This window comes from Bufo bufo, chromosome 2 (genome assembly GCF_905171765.1).
Source record: "Bufo bufo chromosome 2, aBufBuf1.1, whole genome shotgun sequence".
Classification (NCBI taxonomy): Eukaryota; Metazoa; Chordata; class Amphibia; order Anura; family Bufonidae; genus Bufo; species Bufo bufo.
In genome coordinates this window covers 573,167,498-573,193,718 of record NC_053390.1, presented here as the reverse complement: position 1 = coordinate 573,193,718, position 26,221 = coordinate 573,167,498, and the positions used below count along the sequence as shown (strand labels likewise).

The 26,221-nt window shown below is 43.8% G+C and overlaps 1 protein-coding gene across 1 annotated transcript in view; it reads left to right on the top strand.

Annotated features, from left to right (window-relative positions):
* Nucleotides 1–22,095: 22,095 nt before the first annotated feature.
* Nucleotides 22,096–26,221, top strand: part of DAPP1 (dual adaptor of phosphotyrosine and 3-phosphoinositides 1) — a 162,938-nt gene continuing 158,812 nt past the window's right edge. The window contains exon 1 of the mRNA XM_040418187.1: nt 22,096–22,268. Within this exon, the coding sequence (XP_040274121.1) occupies nt 22,165–22,268 (104 nt within the window). The 5' untranslated portion in view covers nt 22,096–22,164. The remainder of the gene's footprint in view (nt 22,269–26,221) is intronic.

The window sequence follows — 26,221 nt, the reverse complement described above, 5'->3', positions numbered from 1 at the left end:
TTTAGATAGAGGGAAGAAAAAATATAAAAATAAAATAATATGGTTGCATAACTGTGCACACCCTTAAACTAATACTTTGTTGAAGAACCTTTTGATTTTATTACAGTACTCAGTCTTTTTGGGTATGAGTCTATCAGCATGGCACATTTTGACTTGCCCACTCTTCTTTGCAAAAACACTGCAAATCTGTCAGATTGCGAGGGCATTTCCTGTTCACAGCCCTCTTCAGATCACCCCACAGATTTTTAATCGGATCCAGGTCTGGGCTCTAATCTTCTTCTGGTAAAGCCATTCCTTTGTTGATTTGGATGTATGCTTTGGGTCGTTGTCATGCTGAAAGATGAAGTTCCTCTTCGTGTTCAGCTTTCTAGCAGAAGCCTGAAGGTTTTGTGTCAATATTGACTGGTATTTGGAAATGTTCATAATTCCCTCTAGCTTAACTAAGGCCCCAGTTCCAGCTGAAGAAAAACAGCCCCAAAGCAAGATGCTGACACCACCATGCTTCACTGTTGGTATGGTGTTCTTTTGGTGATGTGCAGTGTTGTTTTTGCTCCAAACATATCTTTTGGAATTATGGCCAAAAAGTTCAACCTTGGTTTCATCAGACCATAACACCTTTTCCCACATGCTTTTGGGAGACTTCAGATGTGTTTTTGCAAAATGTAGCCTGGCTTGGATGTTTTTCTTCGTAAGAAAAGGCTTTCATCTTGCCACTCTACCCCATAGCCCAGACATATGAAGACTACGGGAGATTGTTGTCACATGTACCACACAGCCAGTACTTGCCAGATATTCCTGCAGCTCCTTTAATGTTGCTGTAGGCCTCTTGGTAGCCTCCCAGACCAGTTTTCTTCTTGTCTTTTCATCAATTTTGGAGGGATATCCAGTTCTTGGTAATGTCACTGTTGATGTCCACTTGATGATGACTGTCTTCACTGTGTTCCATGGTATATCTAATACTTTGGAAATTCTTTTGTACCCTTCTCCTGACTGATACCTTTTAACAATGAGATCCTTCTGATGCTTTGGAAGCTCTCTGTGGACCATGGCTTTTGCTGTGGGATGCAACTAAGAAAATTTCAGGAAAGACCAACTAAAGCAGCTGAACTTTATTTGGGGTTAATCAGAGGCACTTTAAATGATGGCAGGTGTATGCTGACTCCTATTTAACATGATTTTGAATGTGATTGCTTAATTCTGAACACAGCTACATCCCCAGTTTTAAGAGGGTGTGCACACTTATGCAATGAAATTATTTTAGTTTTTTTTTGTTTTCTTCCCTCCACCTAAAAGTTTTCAGTTTGTTTTTCAATTGAGTGGTACAGTTTATAGGTCACATTAAAGGTGGAAAAAGTTCTGAAATGATTTATCTTTGTCTCATTTTTTTACATCACAGAAACATGACATTTTAACAGGGGTGTGTAGACTTTTTATATCCACTGTATGTACGTGATGTGGGGTGTCCAGCTGCAGCCATCCTTCCGGAGGTAATGGGGCTTTTACTGATTGGTGACCAGTGATGACTATTATGGCACAAACACTGGCCATTGGTGGATTTAATTAACACAGCTGTATGTCGTGGGTCCATTCCCTAAACATGCTGCACGTGCGAGCGGGCGCCTTAGCTGCGGGGTTTCTGCTTTTTTAAATAGGCTGATTGCATACATCTTACCCTTCAGATGCCATGGTCAAATGTGACCACAGCATCTGCGCAGATTGGAACCGGAAATCTTGCACTTTCGGTCCGGTAACAGCGTTCACTGACTGAGATCAGGGAACCTGTTACCTTGTGCTAATTGACCGAAGCCTCAAGCAGGCTTCAGAGTCAATTAGATGTATATATCAATACAGGCCACTAGGTGGCAGCCTTTTATTGATATAGTGCAAATTAAGTCTTCAATGATGGCTATTTAACCATCACTGAATACTATGGACAATCAAATGATTGCCAGTTATTGTCACCCAAGGTGACTTAAAAAAAAGTAAAAAAAAGTAAAAAAAGTTTTTACAAATATAAAAAATAAAAAAAAGTTCAAATCACCCCCCTTTCCTTTATATAAAAATACCTAACCAATATAAAAAATAAACATCATAGGTATTGCCACGTGCGAAAATGCCCATACTATTAAAATAAAAAAATATTAATGGCATACGGCAAATGGCGTAGCGGGAAAAAAAAAACTGCCAATTTGCCATTTTTGTCAATTTAACTACCCAATAATTTTTTAAGAAAAAGTGATCAAAAAGTCGCATACACTAAAAATTGGTATCACTGAAAAGAACAGATCGTCCCGCAAAAAATGAGCCCTCACACAGCCCTGTACACATAGCTACAAAAAAGTTATAGGGGTCAGAATATGGTTATGAAAAAAAAAAACATTTCCTCAAAGGTTTAAAAAATAAAATTTTCAGTATTAAAACGCAAGAAAAATTATACAAGTGTGGTATCGTTGAAACCATTCTGACCTGGAGAATAGGAGTAAACAGGTCAATTTTACCGCACAGTGTACAGTATAATAAAAAATAAAAAAATAAAAAAAACTTTATCATAATTGTGTTTTTTCCTAATTCTACCCCATTTGGAATTTTTTTACCGCTTCCTCCTACATGGTATGCAACCGTAAATGGTGCCATTAGAAAGTACAACTTGTCCCACAAAAAAATAAGCTCTCATAAGGCTATGTGAATGGAAAAATAAAAAAGTTAGGACTAAGGGAAGGCGGGGAGTGAAAAACGAAAACACAAAAATGGTAAAACCCAGGGTCCTTAAAGGGGTATTCGGATCTTAGACAATGGGGGCATATCGCTAGGATATGCCCCAATTGTCTGATAGGTGCGGGTCCCAAAAACCACTCAGTAGAAAAGGGGATACATTTATTAAAGTAACAACTACAGCAGAAGTTTGGAGAATGCCTGCGCCATTTCCAGCTGTGGATCAGGCACATACCTAGCATAACACCCTGAGCTCCACCTTCCCAACTGCTTAATGACGTGCACTGGAACACCTTGCCTGGATGCCGCAAAAGCTGCTCCTATCCTGAAGAAATATATAAATTATAAATAAAAACAGGCACTCACCAGCTGGCAGGTCTATATGTAGTAGCTTTATATAGTGATATAAAATTGTTACATAAAATTTACAATAAAATGTTCACATAATATTTCGACATAAGAAGCACTGGGGACACATTATAGATCTGGTTATGTGTCTTCCTTATGTTGACTAACTAAATGGATAATAGGCTCTAGGTCAATTCCTATAAGTGCATATAGTGCCAGAATATACAAATAATAAATAATAAATAATAACAATAAGGTCCTGTGTAGAAAAGTCCAGTGTAGAATATCAAAGATGGATATCCTGCAGAAGAGTGAAAAAAACCTGTGGAAAATAAAAGTATCCTGTGGAGGATATGTGTGACAAAAAATGAAAAATAAAGATATAATAATCTTTGGTGGTTAGTGTTTCGGTGAGATCTTATAAAGACCTAGTAGCAATTCCTCAGATGAGGTAATAATATTGTTTCCATTCAGTAACAATTCCTCTATGCGCCAGAGGATAAGGGTTTAGGTAAAAAGTGGTCGGGTTTTGAAACTGGGGCGTCCCCCTAGTTCTTCAAACCCTCTTACCTTGCCCTTAGTTGTGACTATCCTCTTTGGGGGTGCCACTCTCATAGGCGCTGGGTCTCTTAGTTCTCCCGGGTTGACACAGGATCCAACAATGCAGGAGTTACCTCTCGCCGGTCTCGGCGTTCCACGAGGTTGCTTCCTTGCGTGTCACCAGTCAGGAAGTGATTTCCAGAGTTCGCGTAGTCTCGCGATGGCTTGATCCAGCTAAGTTTACACTGGATGTTGTTACAAGCTGTGTGGTAATCTTCCGACGGTTATTGCAAACGGATTCGGGTGGGTAATTTTTACTCGCAGGAACCAGCCAGACGCGTTTCGAGGGTCCTCTCTCTTCCTCAGTGGCTATCACTGGTGAGTACAACTAAGGGCAAGGTAAGAGGGTTTGAAGAACTAGGGGGACGCCCCAGTTTCAAAACCCGACCACTTTTTACCTAAACCCTTATCTTCTGGCGCATAGAGGAATTGTTACTGAATGGAAACAATATTATTACCTCATCTGAGGAATTGCTACTAGGTCTTTATAAGATCTCACCGAAACACTAACCACCAAAGATTATTATATCTTTATTTTTCATTTTTTGTCACACATATCCTCCACAGGATACTTTTATTTTCCACAGGTTTTTTTCACTCTTCTGCAGGATATCCATCTTTGATATTCTACACTGGACTTTTCTACACAGGACCTTATTGTTATTATTTATTATTTATTATTTGTATATTCTGGCACTATATGCACTTATAGGAATCTAGAGCCTATTATCCATTTAGTTAGTCAACATAAGGAAGACACATAACCAGATCTATGTATTGTCCCCAGTGCTTCTTATGTCAAAATCTTATGTGAACATTTTATTGTAAATTTAATGTAACAATTTTATATCACTATATAAAGCTACTACATATAGACCTGCCAGCTGGTGAGTGCCTGTTTTTATTTATAATTTATATATTTCTCCATGCGGGATGAATAGGTGAATCATCCAAAAAGCAGAGCACCTTAACCACAGTAACAGATACGGGTGAGCCACGATATATATATATACTATCCTGAAGAAATGCCTGGAATATTGCTCGGGGTTGAGACCCCTGTTGGCTAGGAGGATGCGTACATATCTAATAAAATGTGCGGAACTGAGTGGACCTCCTGAGAAAGGCAACAGGGGACTCTCCGGAGAGGAATGACCGAGAGCAGCTAGCAGCTGGTCCAGAACTCTGACTGGACACCAGGCATTCTGTGAAGGGAAGTACTTGACCTCCACGCTTTTGCCAGGTTGCAGTGTCTTCGAGTGTTCCAAACAAGGTGAGAAGAAGGTGGGGTGACGAACCAGCTGTCTCCTGGCACGAGCGTGACTTTGCGGCCTGGTAACCGTGAACTCTCCGGGCCTTAGAAACCCGTAGAAGGCTAAGTAGATTGCCGCTTTCAAAACCAGGCTGGGCAGTACACTGAAAGGAGCCTGTGACAGCCCTCGATCAAGATCCCGGAAAATGCCGGCCATAACGGGAAGGCGGGTGAGTCTTGGCCCTGGCTGCAGCTTCTGGATTCCCCTGAGTATGGCCTTAACCGGATGCGCTGAAAAGAGAGATGGCCTGTCGGGGTCCCGGAGGGACATGTGATGTTGCACCCCCGCTAAATACAGCTTGATGGTACTATGTGAAAAAAACTGGTTGGTGTAGCAATACGATACGAATGACAGTATGTATTTGATGTTGCCCGAGCCTAGTCTCGGGTACCTCTCCTGAAATTCTAGAAACCTGAGCCAGGCTGAGGAGTAAGCCCTCCTTGTGTTCTCGGATAACGAATTCTCAATGATGTGGCAGGCGGTGGCCCAATGAGAGGTCAGTCCAGAATTAGCAGAGAGAAAGGTGGCACCGGAGTGGCTGTAACGTCTGCCTCTGGATGCTGTTGGAAAAAAAGGGGGAAATTAAATCGTGACAGTGCATCCGCAGCAGTGTTTCCCGTCCTGGGGATAAACGAACAGGCTATATCAAAACTATGTTGCAGAGACAACCATACTAGCCTCCTCAGGAAGGACATAATGACTAGGGACTTGGATCTGCCTTTAGTGATGATATCGGAGGTAGCCTGATTATCAGTGAGAAACGTTACTGTTTGACCCGACCACAAGTGTCCCCAAACTGTGGCCGCAGCCACGATAGGGTAAATTTCAAAAAGGGAAGAGGTCCTTGAAAATTCTGGAATCTCCAAAACCTCTTCCGACCAGTGGGCTGCTAGCCAGTGGGGGCCAAAAATGGCTGCGTAGCCGCTTGAGGCTGCGGCATCGGTAACAACACGAGGCAAATCCACCGAGGCCTGCGGGATAAACATGAACACATCGCCAGGTCCGCTCGTGCGCATGGGTCCAAGCGAACCAAGGACTCCGCATCAGGAGCCGAAGGCAGCAGCGCAAGCAACCTGGAGATGAAGGACCTGCCCTGCGGTATATTCCGCATGGCAAAATAAGGCATGTCTAGCAAAGACTGCAGCTCCCTCCTGTTGGCAGAGCCGGCCCGGAGCATGGCGCGGCTGGCGAGCTTGATCCTGTCCAATTTATCCTGGGGTAAACTGGCCTGCATGGGCAGCATGTCCAGCTGGACACCCAAAAAAATGACAGCAGTATCCGGACCCTCCATTTAATGGGCCACTACAGGGACATTCGGCAAAAACGGCCAGCAGTGACAGCAGATCCACAGGGGGCCGAGCCGGATTCTCAACCAGAAGAAAGTCATCCAGGTAGCGGATTACCGACTGGCAGCCCACCACGATGGTGAGAATCCAATTCAAAGCCCGGGCTACTCTTGGAACCGAAAGTAAGCTTTGTGGCAAAGTAATACCCGTCTCTCCACTTGACACCGTGCCACTGCCAAAGAGAAGGCCTGATCGGGAGAAGCTTAAAAGCGTCGGAAATGTCCGCTTTGGACAACCAGGCACCCCTGCCTGCCCGAATGATTGTCTGAATCACCCGATCCACAGAGAAATATTTAAGCAAAAACTCCTCCGACAGGATCAGCGAATTCAGACTAGGCACACTGGATGAGTGAGGCGCAGACAAATCATAAATTAAGCGGGGTTTATTGGAAAATTTACCTCTGACCAATCCAATAGGGCTCACTCTACAAGTTCGGAAAGGGGGGGCAGCAATCCGTCAACTTCGTCCGGATCCAGGGAGGACGACAGCAGATTCCTGCACTCAAAAGAGGAGGTGGGCAAGGTGATGAACCCCGTGTGGAACCCCAGGGTGAACCCCTTAACCAGGAAGTCACGGAAAGACGGGGACGGGTGACCCACCAGACAGTGACTCAGCAACCCCACGTCAACCCTGCTTAGTCACGCTGAATCCCCCTGCCGCAAGGTACAAGCTGACTTGGGGTGGGCCTGAAAGCACAAGGCACAGATGTGCAGGAGGCGGCATTGCCCAAAGTTACAGGCGGTATGGTTGAAGTTGTTGCATATCTGGGCCTTGCCTAAAAAATCAATGGGCCTACCCAATTTACCCAGCTGCACCGCCTGCTTAGGATTCGGGAGAGAGGCTGCAGTCGATCTGGAAGAACCTGGGACGGACGGGATCTCGGCGGAGGGACACCAAGTGGTGGCATGGGAGGAGGACTGGCAGATGGCACACACTGGCGCCCTTAAACCTGCAAAATGACAGCAGAACAGCTTCATGTCCACACCGCCCCAGTTGGTCACAACTTGGAACTGAGCCAGGGTGGCCGCTGCCTTAGCCGAAAAAGACCTGTGGTAGTCGTAGAACGCCCAACCACCATACCTGTGACCTAACTCCACCACTCGGTACAGATACAGGTCCAACTCCTCCCTCCTGTTGGGTGCCACCGAACAGACCATGTCTCTGTACATGCTGAACGCCAGCATGAACTCGGGCAGGGACAGCTTACGGTTGAAACGAGGATCCTTCGCTTTAAGGATCACCGATATGTCCCCGCAGGCAAAGAAAGGCCTTGTTCTCGATCATGTCCTGCGACACCAACAGCAAGGAAGCGAGGTTCACATCCTTCCCCTCCAGGATGTCCTTCCTGATGCTAGGGGGCACAAAGTGAGCTGGAGTAATATAGGGAGGTGAAGCAGGGATACCTGAGAGCACTGAGGGGGCTGCGGGAACCACCGGGACAGCCACGGCCGGGGGACCGGAGGCTGCCACCTCCACCGACTCCATACGCTGTTGCAAATCCTGGAGAGAGGAGTTAAGGGAGTTCAACAATGTATGTATTTGCGTAAGGGAAGTGGCCACAGTTTGCAGAGAGACCTGCTCGACTTCGGAGGCCGCAGCATCGGCCGCAGATAGGGCAGGAAACAATAATCGAAACCGTTCAGCTTTGCGGGCAGTCGCCAGAAACCACGCGGGTAAATGACTAGGAGCAGAACAAAGTCCGTCCGACGGCCAGTAATGTAAAGAGTGGCAAGACCACGTATGACGTATGAGCAGGGAACTCGAGGACAATGGTGACCAATCAAACCTAAAGACACTCAGAGTTCCCCCGACCCCTGTCGGGGTAGAGACTATGTGTATGCAATGCGGCTGCTAACCACGTGCTTGGTGGAAAAACCACTACACATCCCCCGCAGCACTAATACATATGACCTAGTGTATGTGGAGTAGCGAGGTGTAACGCACTGCGATGTGCACACGTAATGAACCGAAAATGCAAGGAAACCCTCGAGAGAGTTCCACACACCTGAAACGAGTAAGCAGCACAAATTCCCACGGGGAACAGCGGATCCACACGCACACTCAGATCTGCGATAAATGAAAACATCAATGAGAAACGCACAAGCATCCCCGCAACCTCAGACTCCCACGCCAGCCGAACCACGGACACGCAGACACATACCAACAGTCCAAACGCCCCCACGTACCGACACACATGCCGCCACGCAACCCCCCCTGTCACGACCAGCGGAACCTGCACATGTGCAGTCACCCAGGAAACCCCCATACCTGCACATGCAATACGTCCACCATCCACGAACAAGGGCACCGACATGCAGAAACCACAGGAAGCACAACACCCCCCCAAGGCAGCAAGCGCAACCAAAAACACAATCACCAGAAATGGATGTCACTTCCACTTTAAAAAATAAAAATAAAAAATTCAAACACACATTTATTTATTTTTTTCTCAGTTGCAGGTGAGCTAGAGCAAGGGTAGGCAGTGGCCGTGCAGCCTGAAATGAAACGAAGCATTATTGTGTGGAAATTGCAAACGGCAGAGCTCAAAGGCATACTCACAAGCCCTGAAAATTCTAATCTCCCGCCGCAAGGAGAGGAACGAAAAATGGCCAATCAATACCGAAGCAGGGCCGTAGATAATTTTTTTTCCTTTCACACGGGCGAGTATTCCGCGCGGATGCGATGCGTGAGTTGAACGCATTGCACCCGCACTTAATACCGACCCATTCATTTCTATGGGGATGTTCACATGAGCTGTGATTTTCACACATCACTTGTGCGTTGCGTGAAAATCGCAGCATGCTCTATATTCTGCGTTTTTCACGCAACGCAGGCCCCATAGAAGTGAATGGGGTTGCGTGAAAATCGCAAGCATCCGCAAGCAAGTGCGGATGCGGTGCGATTTTCACGCACGGTTGCTAGGAGACGATCGGGATGGAGACCCGATCATTATTATTTTCCCTTGTAACTTGGTTATAAGGGAAAATAATAGCATTCTGAATACAGAATGCATAGTAAAATAGCGCTGGAGGGGTTAAAAAATTTTTTTTTTTAAATGTAACTCACCTTAATCCACTTGATCGCGGAGCCTGGCTTCTCCTTCTGTCTCCTTTGCTGAACAGGACCTGTGGTGAGCATTCATTACAGGAAAATGACCTGTGGTGACGTCACTCCGGTCATCACATGATCCATCACATGATCTTTTACCATGGTGATGGATCATGTGATGACCGGAGTGACGTCACCACAGGTCATTTTCCTGTAATGAATGCTCACCACAGGTCCTGTTCAGCAAAGGAGACAAAAGGAGATGCCGGCCTCCGCGATCAAGTGGACTAAGGTGAGTTAAATTTATTTTTTATTTTTTTTAACCCCTCCAGCGCTATTTTACTATGCATTCTGTATTCAGAATGCTATTATTTTCCCTTATAACCATGTTATAAGGGAAAATAATACAATCTACAGAACACCGATCCCTGCGATTGGGTACCAAACATGCGCGATTTTTCTCACGCGCGTGCAAAACGCATTACAATGTTTTGCACTCGCGCTGAAAAATCGCAGGTGTTCCCGTAACGCACCCACACATTTTCCCGCAACGCCCGTGTGAAAGAGGCCTTAGAGAAACAGCATCTTTTTTTAATTATGTTTTTCCTTTAGGTGTTAAAACATAACTTTCATTTGATTGCTGTAACATCTAAAGGAAAAATCATTTTAAAAACCTGCTGTGTCTCCAGATGACCTTATGTTGACAGTAGTGTTAATAGAGCCTCAAAGGTCTGTAAAAATAGGGTAACTGCTTCTATAGACCTTTCAGACTCTATTACCACTGCTATCAACATAAGGTCATCTTGAGAAACAACAGGTTTTTAATTTGTTTTCCTTTAGGTGTTCAAGAAATCAAATAAGTTATGTTTTAACACCTAAAGGAAAAAAATTATTAAAAAAACTTGCTCTTTCTCTAGGTGACCTTATGTTTCATAGTAGTGTTAATAGTCTCAAGGGTCTATAAAAGCAGTTACCCTATTTTTACAGACCTTTGAGACTCTATTAACACTACTATCAACATAAGGTCACCTAGAGAAACAGCAGGCTTTAAAAAAGTCCCTTTAGGTGTTAGAGTAAATTCCAATCAAATGAACGTTATGTGTTAAGATTAGGGTCAGAAGCAGACAAGCAGGGTTTTGTTTAGCCTCTTGGGTATTAGTTTTTACATTTATAAAGCTCCACATTGAGCTTCCAGCAGCAGACAGATGCCAGGGCACTTCTGTGGTCACCTCACCTGGGCACATGGTCTTTGCTCAGCAGACTCCTGCCATACATGCTGGGTAGATGCTAGAATGGATTTGTTAGAAGGAGGTCTGTGACGTCACTGGTCACATGATCCACTGTGAGAACGCCTGCCTCCTGCTGTGTTCAGCTCCAGAGAGAAGGGGGTGTGAAAGGATGGACCAATGGCAGGGCAGCTAGCTGATACTAGCCAATCAGCAGCCTCCTGCTCCTATCTGTGGCTTAACACAAGCGCATCGAACACTGGCTGGGGACGGCGCCCGGCAGCGCTGCTGGCAAGTAAGTGATTAAAAAAAAAAGGGTTGTTTTTCCGCCTACCCCTTTCTCTGTGCAGGGTGCGCCCTAAGGCAGCCGCTTGGTCTGCCTTATGGAAGCGCCGGCCCTGAGGAGGACAGACACTCTGGGGGGGGTTTGAACCCCCCTATGCTCCCCCTTATCTACGCCCCTGTACGGAGGGCAGCCGTGGCGGGACAGCAGCAGCCGAATGACGTCACGGGTCGGAAGCCGGAAGCCTGAACGAAGCTCCAGATGACTCGATTGTCCCGATGGGTGGCGGAACCAGAGGGGTTTAAATGTGCGGGGCTCCTCCCACAAATCCGGCCAATAATTGGCCTCAAACTATACAAGGCCTAACCATACTGCCACATCATGAGAACATATTAACACCACATGGTGACTCCTACCCCTACAAAGAAATAATATCCCCTTTTCTGCCCCCAAACCTGCTATGCTTCTGCACACACTAAAAATGGCCACATTTTGGACCTCTAATAGAAATAATGCCCGCTAAAGGAAATAGTGATCCTAAAAGATAATAGCGTGATGACGACCAAGTGGTGGAGACCTTTTCTGGGATGTGAGGTCAGCAGTGACATAATCGCACCTCCAGAGCCAGGACGCTGACACCCTGTGCATGGTGCTGCAGTTTGGTAGGCCGTGAGCCTAAAGCGCCCAGTGGTTTATGGCTTACTGTTCTGCCATAAACTAAAACTGAATCACATCCTGAGGTTTTTATGGTGCATTTTTTTAAGCTAAAGCCAGGAATGGATTTGAAGAGAATGCTCAGTCTTTTCTTCATACAGTATGTGTCCTCACAGTGTGTTTATGATCCGTCCTCACTTTGGCAAAAACTGCATCAAAAAACCTGAACGTAGAAACAAAACCCAATAAACTATTAAAAGTAAACCTGTACAAAAATTCACACTGCCATATCTTACACCATGGAAAGATATGGACTGTAAAAGTCTGTAAGGTCATCTGGATTAAGAGGACACGAGCTCGCAGCACAAAATGTCCCTTCTTGTCTCATTAGCACGGACTTGCAGACTTGAAAATGGAGTATATCCACTCTGAAATGCGTTGTCACCTACATCTCAATAAAAAGGAATTATCTTCAATACATTGAGGTCGGGTTTTTGCGCCAAGAAGTAACGAACCTGTCACGGCCATGCCCATGACCCTGACTCCTTTACCGCATGCAGTTGCCTGCGGTTTTGTATGGGCGTTCAACCACAGGTGAGGGCCGCTTGTCTGTGGCCTCACTTGTGGTTGCCGCGGGCAACCAGTGTTGCATTTTGCAGCAGAGCAGCCTGAGCGTTCCTAGGCAGCTTGCTGCCCTGGCATGCGGTCACACCTAGCAACCTTTTTGTTAGGTGTGTGTGTTGTGTGCACCGTGTGGTATGTTATTGTGTGCACTTTCCCTTTATGTATGTGTGTTTTCCCTTCTGTGGCATTGGAAGGGTTAACTTCCTTCCCAGTGTGTGTGTGATGTCACTGGGTGTGTCCAACCTTTGGGTGTGGCCACTTTGGCCTATATATACCCTCTCTCCAGCAGGGCTCAGTAGGTTGCTTCAGTCTTGCTAGCTGAGGCAGCCTCCTGTGCTTTCCATTCCTCTGTGAGAGCCACCACTGTGGTCATAGGTTTAAGTTCAGGTTTTATGTCTTATTATGTTTATGCATACCTGTATGTGCCATGTCTGGGTGATGGTCTGTTGGGATTTTCCTATGTTGGTTTGTGCAGCTAATGGTTCTGGATTCTCTGTGTCAGGGATCCAGTCAGCAAGGCTGTGGCAGGTTGGTTGAGCTACTGAGTTCACCTGCCATTTCCGTTAGTCTGTTTTGGTTCCCCTTTTTCCCAACAGCTTGGCCAGTGAGACTCCTGCTCCTCCGTGCCTAGGAGGAGTAGGTCGTCTTACCCTGACTCCTAGCGCAGGGACCGGACGGAGGGTGAGTTAGGGATCCGAGGTTCCTGCGCATGGGTCCTCCTACCTTTAAGGTCGGCCCATGCAGTTAGGAGTTAGGGCCAGGGTAGGGACGCTGTTAGGAGGTGACCTGCTCCCTATCCTGTTCTCCTGGCCGAGTAGGCCAACAGCATCTGGCATCGCACGGCTGAGGATTTCCCCCATCCTCAGCCGTGACAGAACCTTACAGACTTTTACAGTCCATATCTTTCTATTGTCCACTTTATCATTCCTCTGGAGGACTGGCAGCCCCACTAGCGAAGAGTGAACGATACTGGCAGCACCGACCATCCGCTCTCACGAGTGTTGTACATATGCACAACACGTAAAGGTGAGCCTAACTATTTATTGCTTTCAACCTAGTTCTCAAAAACAACCTACTACCCTATGAGCGCCTCTCCCTCTTCTTTTTTGCCGCACATGCTGACACCAGTATACCATAGAAGGAGAGAAAGTGAACCCTGTGATAGGACTCCTAGGAGAAAGAGTCCTGATTACCCTGCACACACATAGGGCCAGATTTATCATTACTCTGACAGCTCACTCCACTTTCACATATGGCTAAAGTCAGTTTTAGCCAAGTCAGATTTATGATCGGCCCTTTAAGACTGTAAAAAATGTGGTTTGACGGTAGCAGTTTATCCGTCAGTAAGCAGCTTTACAAAAGTCGCACATCTTTACGAAAAAGTTGCACGTTTTTATGAAAAAGTCGCATGTTCTATTAAAAAGTCTCATAAGATAAGCATGGTCCTCACTGGAGTGAAATTGTGACTTTTTAGCGACTTTTTAAATAGTCCCAATAGTAAATCTGTCTAGAGATTCATTTACATAAGAAAACACGCCCACTTTCAGAAAACGAGCATAGTGCAGAGCAGAAAAAAGTCGCAAATTTGTGCGCAGTTTTAGCGTTTTGGACTTTTTTTGGGACTTTTTCACTCCATTATTCTGACCTGAGCTAATGATAAATCTGGCCCATAGTGTTTGTATTCTGTGTACACACACTGTTGTAGGGAGAGCTGACAACCATCCTGTGTGGGTGGTATAATCAGGACTCCCACTGTCTCTCCAAAGAGTCCTGGTAAGATTTACACAGCTTTTTACTCTCAGCTTCTACCCCACCATTACATATCCCTCTGTCATATAGGGCAGAATTCACCTGAAAGGTTCACACTTTAATCATGCAGAGTGGGCACATTTTCTCTAAGGTCCCTTTCACATGAGCGGGTGCAATGCGTGACATGAACACATGGTCCTGACCCATTCATTTCAATGAGCGTTGTTTTTCACACATCAGTTCTGCGTTGCGTGAAAATCGCAGCACGTTCTATATTCTACGTTTTTCACGCAGCCCTGGCTCCATAGAAATGAATGGGGCTGCGTGAATAATACATTGCATCCGCAAGCAAGGGGGCGGATGCAATGTGTTTTTCACTAATGGTTGCTAAGAAATGTTGTTTGTAAACCTTCAGTTTTTTATCACGCATGTGAAAAAGGCATTAAAACGCAATGCACCCGCGCGGAAAAAACTTAACACCTGAACGCAATCGCAGACAAAACTGACTGAACTTGCTTGCAAAATAGTGTGAGTTTCACTGAACGCACCCTGAACGCATCCGGACCTAATCCGTCACGCTCGTGTGAAAGGGGCCTTAGCAACCTTGCGGATGCAATGCGTTTTTCACGCAGCCCCATTCACTTCTATGGGGCCAGGGCTGCGTGAAAAACGCAGAATATAGAACATGTTGCAATTTTTACGCAATGCAGAACTGATGCGTGAAAAACAACGCTCATGTACACAGACCCATTGAAATGAATGGGTCAGGATTCAGTGCGGGTGCAATGCGTTCATGTCCCGCGTGGAAAACTCGCTCGTGTGAAAGGGGCCTAAGTGTTCAAGTGCCCACTAAGCATTTAATGTGGTTACAATAAGAACAAAGAGAATTAAATGAATGTTACTAGGATACATTTTTATCTAGAAGTCACACATGTTTATTGGGCAACTCATTTCCTGCCGGGAGAATTAGAATAGAATGTGCCGCCACTATGTATGTGCTACTAAATTTCACTTCCTCTTTTCACTTCAATGAACACAGAACTTTCAAAAATATTTCCAAATCCTCACAAATAATGTTAGTTTTGTTTTCATAACACATTTTAAGCTTAGAGGGGTTGTCCACATTACAATTCTATCTATGCCCTGGACAGGAATATGCCTAATATTCAAGAGGCCATTCACCTACTGCCCACAGCTCCATTCCTAGTTCCAGTATTGTTCGGCCCCAGCAAAGAAATCTTTGGACATGGTCACATGTGCAGCCTTGACCAATCACTGGTCTCAAAAGGTGACATATCTCCAAGTGACAAGTCACTGCTGTGTCTCGAGCTGCTTGGGAACATGCGACTGCTGAGGACAGGGATTGGTCACAGCAGTACCACATCCAGAAGTTTACACTCTGAGAAAAGAAGGGGCAGGACCAGACCGGAGCAGCTATGTGTTGTTGTTTTTTTATGTTACGTACAGTGCTGTCCAGAGCATAGGTAAAATTTAAATAGAAGCTGGACAACCACTTTAAGAATCACAAATGGACCATAGTGAACAACACTACATGCAGTTTCTTAAGTGAGTTAACATTATTAATGTTTTGTCTGAAATATGTTGTTTAGTTACTAGAGATGACTAAAATATCAAGTAGTCAACAGTCAGCCCTGTTGTACAGGAAATAATACATCAATGTCATGAAAATAAATCTCACATATGAAGCTCTGTTTTTGTCATCATGGCCTCCACCCAACAACAGGAGTCATCCTTTGTCACTATTCGCAGCTAGAGCATAAGGCAGTCCTTTTACTGCTTTCACCAGGGGAATGGAGTAACCTAAGTTGGGGTCTCCTTCTGAATGGGCCACCTAACATCTACAGGGGCTGCCTCTTTGGTAAAGTGGCATTGCCATCTTTAATTTAGTGTAGCTCTAGGCAAAATTCTTTTGGCAGCATAGGACTGTGTTATGTAACTATTGTCCCTATGGTGCATTGCCAATAAGTCTCCATATCATGGAGTACTTCCAGAAAGTGTCCATACAGGACTGGTCTCTTTAAGGAGATTCAGCACCCACCCTGCCTAAGCCACATTCAGATCACCACACTCAGCCAGCCAGAATCCAACTCTGTACTGATGAGTGGCAAGCACCCCGAAACAGCTGTTTATGGATAGATATCTGGTTTGACTATATTTCTTTGTCAAATGCCAAGGTTGGAAAGTTGGATTTTGACTCATTGGATTTTGACTCACTGGTGAGATGGTTCCATTTCTTAGGAGATACCTCTTTATTATTCCCATGGAGTATTGCCAATATGTCTCCGTTCCATTTTTGCCAGTAAGTCTCCATATAGGACAAGCAATCTGCCTAAGTCTCTGTAACTAAGCGTATTTTGGAGCAGAGCTTATGAGTAATAGGCAGTCATCAATGTTGCCAATATTATTTGTGTTTTCTTGGAATTCCCTAGTCTCATACCACTAAGCCCTAACCTTCAGTAAATATTAGTAATTCAATCGGCAAGCCTGTGCAAATTCAGGCTGCCTAATGTTAACAGATGCTGAAAAATGATACTTAACCCCTTTGTGACCAGCCTGTTTTTGGCCTTAGTGACCAAGCACTTTTTTTTTTCATAGTCGCATTCCAAGAGCTATAACGTTTTAATTTTTCTGTAGATATAGTCGTATGAGGGCTCCTTTTTGTGGGACAAGTTGTAGTTTTCAATGGTGCCATTTTGGGGTACACATAACTTACTGATGAACTTTTATTAACTCTTTTTGGGGGGGTGGGAAGAAACAGCAATACTGCCACTGAGTTGTTATCTTAGAAATTTTGCGGTGTTCATTTTGTCAGCACAACTATGATTACAGCAATGCCAAATACATATTGTTTGTTGTTTTTTTTTTTACGTTTTACTACTTTTGGACAATAAAAAAAGAATCATTTTGCATCGCTGCATTCAATAACTTTTTTTATTTTTAATTCTACTTAGCTATGTGAGGACTTTATTTTTGTGTGACGACATTTTGTCCAGCTTTTATTAGTATCATTTTGAGATACATAACAATTTTTGATCACTTTTTGTTCCATTTTGTTTGTAGCAAATAAGCAAAAAACACAAACTCTGGCATTGTTTTTTTTCTGGTGTTTATCATACAAAATAACTTACATGATAACTATCTAGTGCAGATTGTTACAGACACACAATGATACCAAATATGTCGTGAGGATTTTATGTTTGCAAATTTTTTCTACTGAAAAGTTTTCTTGGAAATATTTTCTATTTAATAAAACAATATTTAACCTTTTTATCCATTTACTAGTCCCACAATAAGACTTTAACAGGTGATCTTTTTATCAATTCTATAATACACTGTACTGTTTATGCGATACTGATGGGCACCAGCAGGCTACGCCAGAGAGGGGGTCCTTCTGCAGGGGATCCTTCATTAGGCATCAGACTGCCATGCGAATACATCAGAACCCCGTTATCTCATTTGCAGGGTGCTGATGGGAAACAGAGGGAGCTCCTTCCCTCTAAACCACTTAGATGCCATAGTCACTATTGACCGTGGCATCTAAGGGGTTAAAAAGCCCCCACAGTTTTATGTTTTCAACTTTTTGTGAACAGTTTTGGGAAGGCCTTTTTCTGTTCCAATATGACTGTACCTCCGTGCACAAAGCAAGCTCCATAAGACCATGGTTGGGTGACTTTGGTGTGGAAGAACTTAAGTGGCTCACACAGAGCCCTGACCTCAACCCCATCAAACACCTTTATGATGAACTAGAATGGCGCTTGCAAGCCAGGCCCTTTCATTCAATATCAGTTTCTGAACACTCAAATGCTCTTCTCGATGAATGAGCATAATTTCCCACAGAGAAAAAAAAAGGGGGCTATCAACCCTAAATTGATCCTTGTGCAGGGTTACCCGTGAAAAGGTAAAACTTAACTTTTAATGTTTATATTAATAAAAGGGTACAATAAGTGTAGTCCATTAAAACTATCAGGGTACCGCTGCCACCCTGTTTTTTTGTTGCCCAATTTCAAGTAATGGAATGGTGAAGTAACTTGTTGGCTCTCTTTCCTTGCTCCTTTCTTACACCCCTAAGTTGGGAAAGGAGAGGAAGGAGAAAGACTACACACAGACTATTCAGTCCCAGTTCTGGCAGACTAGTAGTGTAGATCAAAGATGCTTACTGGATTCTTGCGGAGTCCAGAGGCTGAATATTCACATTCAACACAGTGTGGAGAGAAACCTCTTCCACTCCTGGAGTCTCCTCTTGCTCCTTTCTTACACCCCTTTCTTACAACTAGATGTAATATAGTGGTTGATAGCCCCCTATTTTTCTCTTTGTCCCTCTAAGGCCTTTTGTTAGGTAATTTTCCACAGACACACTCCCAAATCTAGTGGGAATCCTTCCCAGGAGAGTGGAAGTTATTTTCACTGCAAGGAGTCTATGAATGTAGAATGGAATATAAGAATAGAATATAAGCTCCTATTGGTTTACTGTGTAGGTCTCCCAATATTTGGCCCATATAGTGTAGCTCTCAAACTTTGATAAGATGCACAATTGGGCTACTGAAATCCAAAAGAGCAGAGACTTCCCCTACAAAACTAAACATCAATCAGTTCAGCTTCTCCTGCTGTATACCATTCTGTCTACAGATTGAACTGCATTTGCTTGGTGACTGGTGGTGTTAAGCATTTAAAGCGGAATTCAGTCTGAAGTTTAAGAAAACTTCAATTCGCGCTTCGTGGTAATGAATCAGGTTTTCTTATAATGGCAGCTGTGTGTGTTACAAAGCAAAACTAAGTGTAGAGGAGACAAGGCCGGGAATGCAAGATCACCCATAATGCCGTGCAGCCAGCCAATCCACAGGTAGCCATCCCCTGTGATGTCACAGCCCTATAAAAACCTCATGTTGTGTGGTCTCCACCATTGTCCTGTGAGCTGAGCATAGGGAGAGATGTGGCTCATGCGCTAAGGACAGTGTTGCTGAAAATGATTAATAGAAGAATATTGGAAAGGGAGAGTGCAGGGAGAGTGCCGGGATACTGCAGGGGGACTTATTCTGCGTCAGTTTTATTTATTTATTACTACATTTACTTATTCCCACATCAGCCGTAAAGTAGGATATGTAATTCAATACCAATAAGATAGAAGCCTTTATTATTCTGGTGCTAACGTGCTTACTAATACCATCCAGTCTGCACCCCTTAGCGGGGCCAGGTCTTAATGATGACAATCCTCATCTTTTACTGCCTTCTTCCAAACCATCCTTCAAAGTCTCCATGTCCTAGAAAAGTGAGCAAGCTGCAGAGAGAGGAGAAGCTGGATGTTCCTGATGACATTTTCTCATCGATATTAGATGATGTGGAGTAAAAGCAGAAGAAGGAGTAAAAGCAGAAGAAGGGCTCCCTCCTGTAGGGCAGGAGAGCGCTGAGATTGGAGAAGTTGGTACAGCCCCTGTTTAAAAGATCATTGAAAGTGCTGCGCGGCCATTAATAATGAAGGAGAACTATACTTCATCGCAGCATGGCCACAACCTGCTTGTAGCACGACCGCTCTGTGTGGCCGTACCCTAACGCAGAGCGGCCTAGGTATACCTGATTTATAGCGATTTGTGACAAATTAATTCGTAACTAATCAAATTTCCTGTGGAACTTCAGCGGAGCTGCCGAACTGAATGATTGGCTCCCTTTAACGAGTCCCTAAACTTTCAGATAACCTTTTGGAATTTGCTGCCAAGTGATATATACATGCTTGGTAGCACAGTATCTGACCAATACATGACTTATACCTGGCCTTTTTAATAGTTATCTCCTTTGCATGCTTCATCTCTAATTCTCAGTTGTCTATAAACTGGTGGGAGGAGACTAGTTGCTCATCGTGGAGACAAATGAGTTACCTTTCTCTCTGTCACTCACTAAGTCAGAAGCAGTATATAAGACATTATAGAGAAGTACTGAGTAGTATTAATGTGAATAAAGCAGTTGGAGTGAGATATAACATTCATTATATGCTGCTGAATTTACTGGATCATACCCGTGCTGTCTGGTCTCTGTACACTTTCTCCCCCCTCCTCCCCCTTCTCCTCTCCATAGACTTCAATGGGATTATGTAATCTGATCCCTCAGTGAGCAGCCAGTTCTTCTTCTTACAAGATGAATTTCTCATGAATTTTAGAGAGAAGGTTAGTTTAGAAAAGGGGAGGATAGCTGATAACTCTAGAAAAAGGCATTTTCTCTTATAAGATATATTAGAAAATTCCTTTGCTTGCACTTTTGATTTATGCAAAGTTGTCTGAAAGTATAATGACCATTTATATAAGAGTTAAACTTCTGCACCAAATCATATACATGACATCTGCTATGGAAAAGGCTAAAGATCTTGCCCCTAAGCTCTCTGTTAATCCAAGGCTTCTAAATTGGACAAACTGGGTAAAAAAATTCTATGGTCAACTAGTGGATCCTAAATATAAACCATAACAGTTGAAGTGAACAGGGTCAGAACCAGGGAGGAAACAATGTCAAAGCCAAATCAGTAACCAGAATCCACAACAGAGACAAGCTAAGTCAAAACCAAGAGAGACAAACAGCGCAATAACTGGTGGTCATGACTGAATTATTTCCCCAAACTCAGTTCTGAAGTTTTATCTACAGAGTATAGAATATTGCTCAGTACTCAGTTTACAGGTTTTCATATGAGCAGTCAGACCCTCATCGATGAGATAGGTGCAGGGCCGTCTTTAACGCAGGGCAAAAGGGGCAGCTGCCCTGGGCCCAGTTGCTCCTGGGGGGCCCAAGGCAACTGACTGTTGAGCCCCGCTGGCCACTGGAGGACCTTTCATGGGTCCATACTTTATTTACTAAGTAGCAGAACATGTAGGGCATACATGGGGGATGTCCCTGCATTTAGTATTGTTTCTGGGCACAGCTCCGTTGCGCCGCTGTGGCCCCCGTTACATTCTCCCGCGATGTATGCTAAGTAACAGCATCGGAACACCAGGGAGGAGACATCAGATTTTCTCTGTGGGCGTTACTTATCCCTGGCTGTAGCGCTATCCAATCGCAACTCACCTTCTGCCTGGCTTCTGTGCTGCGACGGGACAGTGTTACAACCAGAGAGAAGGAACGTCCAGGGAGAAAAGCTGATGTCTCCTCCCTGGTGTTCTGATGCTGTTACTTAGCATACAGCGCGGGAGAATGTAACGGGGGCCACAACGGAGCGGCACCCAGAAATAAAAGTAAGTGCAGGGACATCCCCCATGTATGCCCTACATGTCCTGCTACTTAGTTAATAAAGTATGGACCCATGAATGTAGCATCGGCCCTTGTGTTCTCCCTCTTTCCCAGGGTCCAATCAACCTGGGTAGGTGATATGTTCATATCTGTGGATAAGGGATATGTTCGTATCTTGGATGGGACAATTCCTTTAAATTTTAAAAAGGTTTTCTGAGATTTTAATACTGATGACCTATCCTCTGGATCAGTATCCGGTCGGACATCCGGGATCCCCGCTGATAAGCTGTTTGAGAAGGCAGCAGCGAGTGCCGGGTCCTTCTCACAGCTTACCAAGCAGAGCGCCATACATTGTATAGAGGCTGTGCTTGGCATTGTGCACAGCACCATATACTTGAGTGGGGATGAGCTGCGTCTAGGCCACATGACTGATGAACGTGTCGTCACTGGCCTAGGGAAAGCTGCGTGAAGGCTGTGGCGCTCACAGGAGAGCCAGTGCCTTCTCAAACAGCTGATGGGTGGGGGTCCTGGATGGTGGACCCCCACCAATCAGATACTGATGACCTATCCTGTGGATAGGTCACCAGTATAAAACCCCCGGAAAACCCCTTTAAATCACTGTCCAAAATGGAGCTATTACATCCCATTAACATTGACAGCCACTAAAATAAAAAAAAGCCCCGGATAAGGGGATAACTTTATATCTCAGGATAACCACTTTACGTTTTAGAACGCTGTCCAAGATGGAGCTTTTAAATCACATTAACAGTCACTTTAAATAAAAAATAGAAAGCTCGAAAGAAGCAGAACAGAGCGACTGCCAACTGAATCATACCAGTGATTGTTTCGGTTTGTGTCTGTCACATTTTCATCCCTCACCAAATCCTGTGTAGAAAACAATTCCTCATGCTGTGTTTTTATGATGGGATGGGCCAGGGCAACTTCCTGGTTTGTATTTCAGGTCGAACTTGCTTGAGTTTCACAACCCTGAGAGATTCACTGGAGCTATCTCTGACAGACAGATACATGACAGCCAGGCATGACCTACCGGGCACACAGGGCAAGCTGGAGGAATGTTATGGAGGAGCAAGATAATAGGGAGGAGGAGGACCAGGCTGAAGGGGATGACCTGGAGTCTATGGGGTAAGGTACAACATCCAACTCAGTTCCTACAGTAAAGTCTTGTAGGCAGCAAAGTTTCACACGAATTGTGTTAGCAATACTGCATGTGTATGAGAGAACACAATAGGTGTGTAGCAGACCTCCCAAGTGTCCCTCTTTTGGAGGGACAGTCCCTCTTCTTGACCCGAGTCCCTCTGTCCCTTTTTGTTCTTTAAATGTCCCTCTTTTTGATCTGATGTATAGATTTTCATTATTACATTCAAAATATTGAGCCAGAGAGCATTTGTCTGGTTCCTCTCTGTATATTTGAGCCTGCCTTGTGTATAATTTCATTATTTGATGCAGTTTGGATTTTAGAAATGTATATATTCAGATTATTGTTGTGCCATTTCGTAAGAGAAAACTATTGAAGTTTATAGATATGCAGGAAAAATGGATCTTTCAAACAATGAACCATAAGTGTCTCTCTTTGACCGTCCAAAAAGTTGGGAGGTATGGTGAAGTACTCTACAAAATTACTACATGCTAGTGGATGTGAACCTTTCCGATTACTGAGACCAGCACCAACTGCTCCCCTCAAAATATATTTTAAAAAATTATACGCCACCGGTGTAATGGTCCTTTGTTACAACATGCTGCCCGTAAATAGGCCAGCACGAATGGGCTGACAGGTCCATTATAAAAAGTATTTCTGATGTGAAGTAATTAGCATTGATGTAGAAAAATAGAAATTGGGAGTGATGTAGGATTGGCGGGAGGGGGGGGGGGGGGGGACAGGATACAAAGGGAAAGAGAACATGTTTACCGGTATTGAGATCTCAAAGCCAGATTAAAAACTGTTCTGTTTAGTCCTGATGCATTGTGAATGGAAAGAGATCCATTCCGGCAGCATTTTGTTTTGTGACCAAACACAAAACCGCTGCAAGGTAACATTTTGTGTCCAGTCATAGAAACGGAACAAACCAGATCGTCACTAAAAACAATCTAAGTCAATGGTGACGGATCCGTTTTTTTAGGACTATTGAAAGTCCTAAAAAAACGAATCCGTCACCATTGACTTATATTGTTTTTAGTGACGATCTGGTTTGTATTTAGTGACGAATCCAGATTGTTCCTTTTTGATTTCACACAACTGCATCCTAACAGAACAGATGCATCCTGATGCACAAAATCAAAACGGATCCATTTAATTCCGGTATTGAGATCCTCTGTTGGATTTCAAAACCAAAATTAACAACGCAAGTGTGAAACAGGCCTTAGAGATCAGTTTTTTGTTACTTGTCTTTTGAATCACTTCTAGCAGAGAAAACTAAAGTTTCTTCCGAGTAATTTCAGGAAGTGTTCTGTCACTAATGTGACTGACGTCTGCAGCATTTTCAGATGTTACACAGCATACAATCAATGCCAGGACTGACCCATATCGCATTTATTCCACTTTTGGACAAAAAAAAAATCGGTCTTTAGGCATTGATGCACTCGTGCTGCCACCCATTGTAATTTGATAAAATATGGTGTGCTAGCTGTGAATACTCAGATGTTCCATACTTTAGGATGTAATTAGTTTGTATTAGGATTACAAGGTGAACTACTGTAGACAGAATCACCCATTCTGCTGATCTCTTTGTATGTCAGCCCAGTCTCACCAGAGACCTCCATATCATACCAAGAGCACAGTTAGATAGCTGTAGTTCACCTGAATAAAACATTTCCCCCTCTTCCTGATCCCAGGCTCCATTTCTGAGATATGAGCATTTTTCATAATGTGAAAATTAGCTATTTGGTGCAACAAAGGCGTTACCGTTGCACTCATCGCTCCTTCTAGCAGCCTAGCTCCTCCCTCCCTGCTTTGATTGACAGGGCCAGGCTGTGGCAAAGTAATCTTGCCTGGAGCTGTGTTCTCGAGCATGCACCATCGCTTTGGGTATCGGCACACGAGACTTACCAGACATGCTCAACAAAAGTTTTTTGCACTGTACGGGACGAGAGGAGTAGGAGAGAAAAATGTTGAGGGGTAGGGAAGTGTGGACTGTAATGGAAGCAAGCTGTGAATCCTATGAACATATAGATGGTGCAGGAACATATACATATAGATGCTGCAGGGACTTACACAAATACAGTGGATATAAAGTCTACACACCCCTGTTAAAATGTCAGGTTTCTGTGATGTAAAAAAATGAGACAAAGATAAATCATTTCAGAACTTTTTCCACCTTTAATGTGATCTATAAACTGTACAACTCAATTGAAAAACAAACTGAAATCTTTTAGGTAGAGGGAAGAAAAAATATAAAAATAAAATAATATGGTTGCATAAGTGTGCACACCCTTAAACTAATATTTTGTTGAAGCGCCATTTGATTTTATTACAGCCAATATTGTGCCAATATTGACTGGTATTTGGAAATGTTCATAATTCCCTCTAGCTTAACTAAGGCCCAGTTCCAGCTGAAGAAAAACAGCCCCTTGGCATGATGCTGCCACCACCATGCTTCACTGTGGGTATGGTGTTCTTTTGGTGTTGTGCAGTGTTGTTTTTGCGCCAAACATATCTTTTTGAATCATGGCCAAAAAGTTCAACCTTGGTTTCATCAGACCATAACACATTTTCCCACATGTTTTCGGGAGACTTTAGATGTGTTTTTGCAAAATGTAGCCTGGCTTGGATGTTTTTCTTCGTAAGAAAAGGCTTTCGTCTTGCCACTCTACCCCATAGCCCAGACATATGAAGAATACGGGAGATTGTTGTCACATGTACCACACAGCCAGTACTTGCCAGATATTCCTGCAGCTCCTTTAATGTTGCTGTAGGCCTCTTGGTAGCCTCCCAGACCAGTTTTCTTCTCGTCTTTTCATCAATTTTGGAGGGACTTTCAGTTCTTGGTAATGTCACTGTTGTGCCATATTTTCTCCACGTGATGATGACTGTCTTCACTGTGTTCCATGGTATATCTAATGCCTTGGAAATTCTTTTGTACCCTTCTCCTGACGGATACCTTTTAACAACGAGATCCCTCTGATGCTTTGGAAGCTCTCTGTGGACCATGGCTTTTGCTGTGGGATGCGACTAAGAACATTTCAGGAAAGACCAACTAGAGCAGCTGAACTTTATTTGGGGTTAATCAGAGGCACTTTAAATGATGGCAGGTGTATGCTGACTCCTATTTAACATGATTTTGAATGTGATTGCTTAATTCTGAACACAGCTACATCCCCAGTTATAAGAGGGTGTGCACACTTATGCAACAACAATATTTTAGGTTTTTTGTTTTCTTCCCTCCCCCTAAAAGTTTTCAGTTTGTTTTTCAATTGAGTTGTACAGTTTATAGGTCACATTAAAGGTGGAAAAAGTTCTGAAATGATTTATTTGTCTCATTTTTTTACTTCACAGATTTCTGACATTTTAACAGGGGTGTGTAGACTTTTTATATCCACTGTAGATGGTGTAGGGACATACCCTATTGTCAAGGAGAATGTAACACTCAGGTGTCGATTGATGGATACATTTCCAGGAGGAATAACAGAATGGTGCAATGCAGAGTTAGTTTTTGGGGAATAGAGGTATTTAGCATCCATGTCAGGAGAGCCAACAGGTCCTCTGTGAACCACGGTATTAAGACACCTTCACAGGCGCAAGATTTTGTGGCAAAAAATTTAGCGACTGAACATCAGTTCCATTCATTTCAATAGGGCTGTTAGCACACAGATTTTTGCAAGCTCCATTACAGTGAATAGAACTGATTTTCACTCGCTGAATTTTCTGCCACGTGTGAAGGCGTCCTTAGGTCTCTCTTAGCACTTGATAGTTTGGTCCAGTGAGAGCAACCTGTGATTAATGAAAATTTCCCTTTAGAATTGCAGAAGTTTTTAAAGGGCTTAAAAGCTCAAGAAAAGGTCTCCTTTTTTTCAAGTTAACTTTGGCAGGAAACATGAACAACATGATGGTATTTAAAGCTACACCCCTGACATTATGCAAA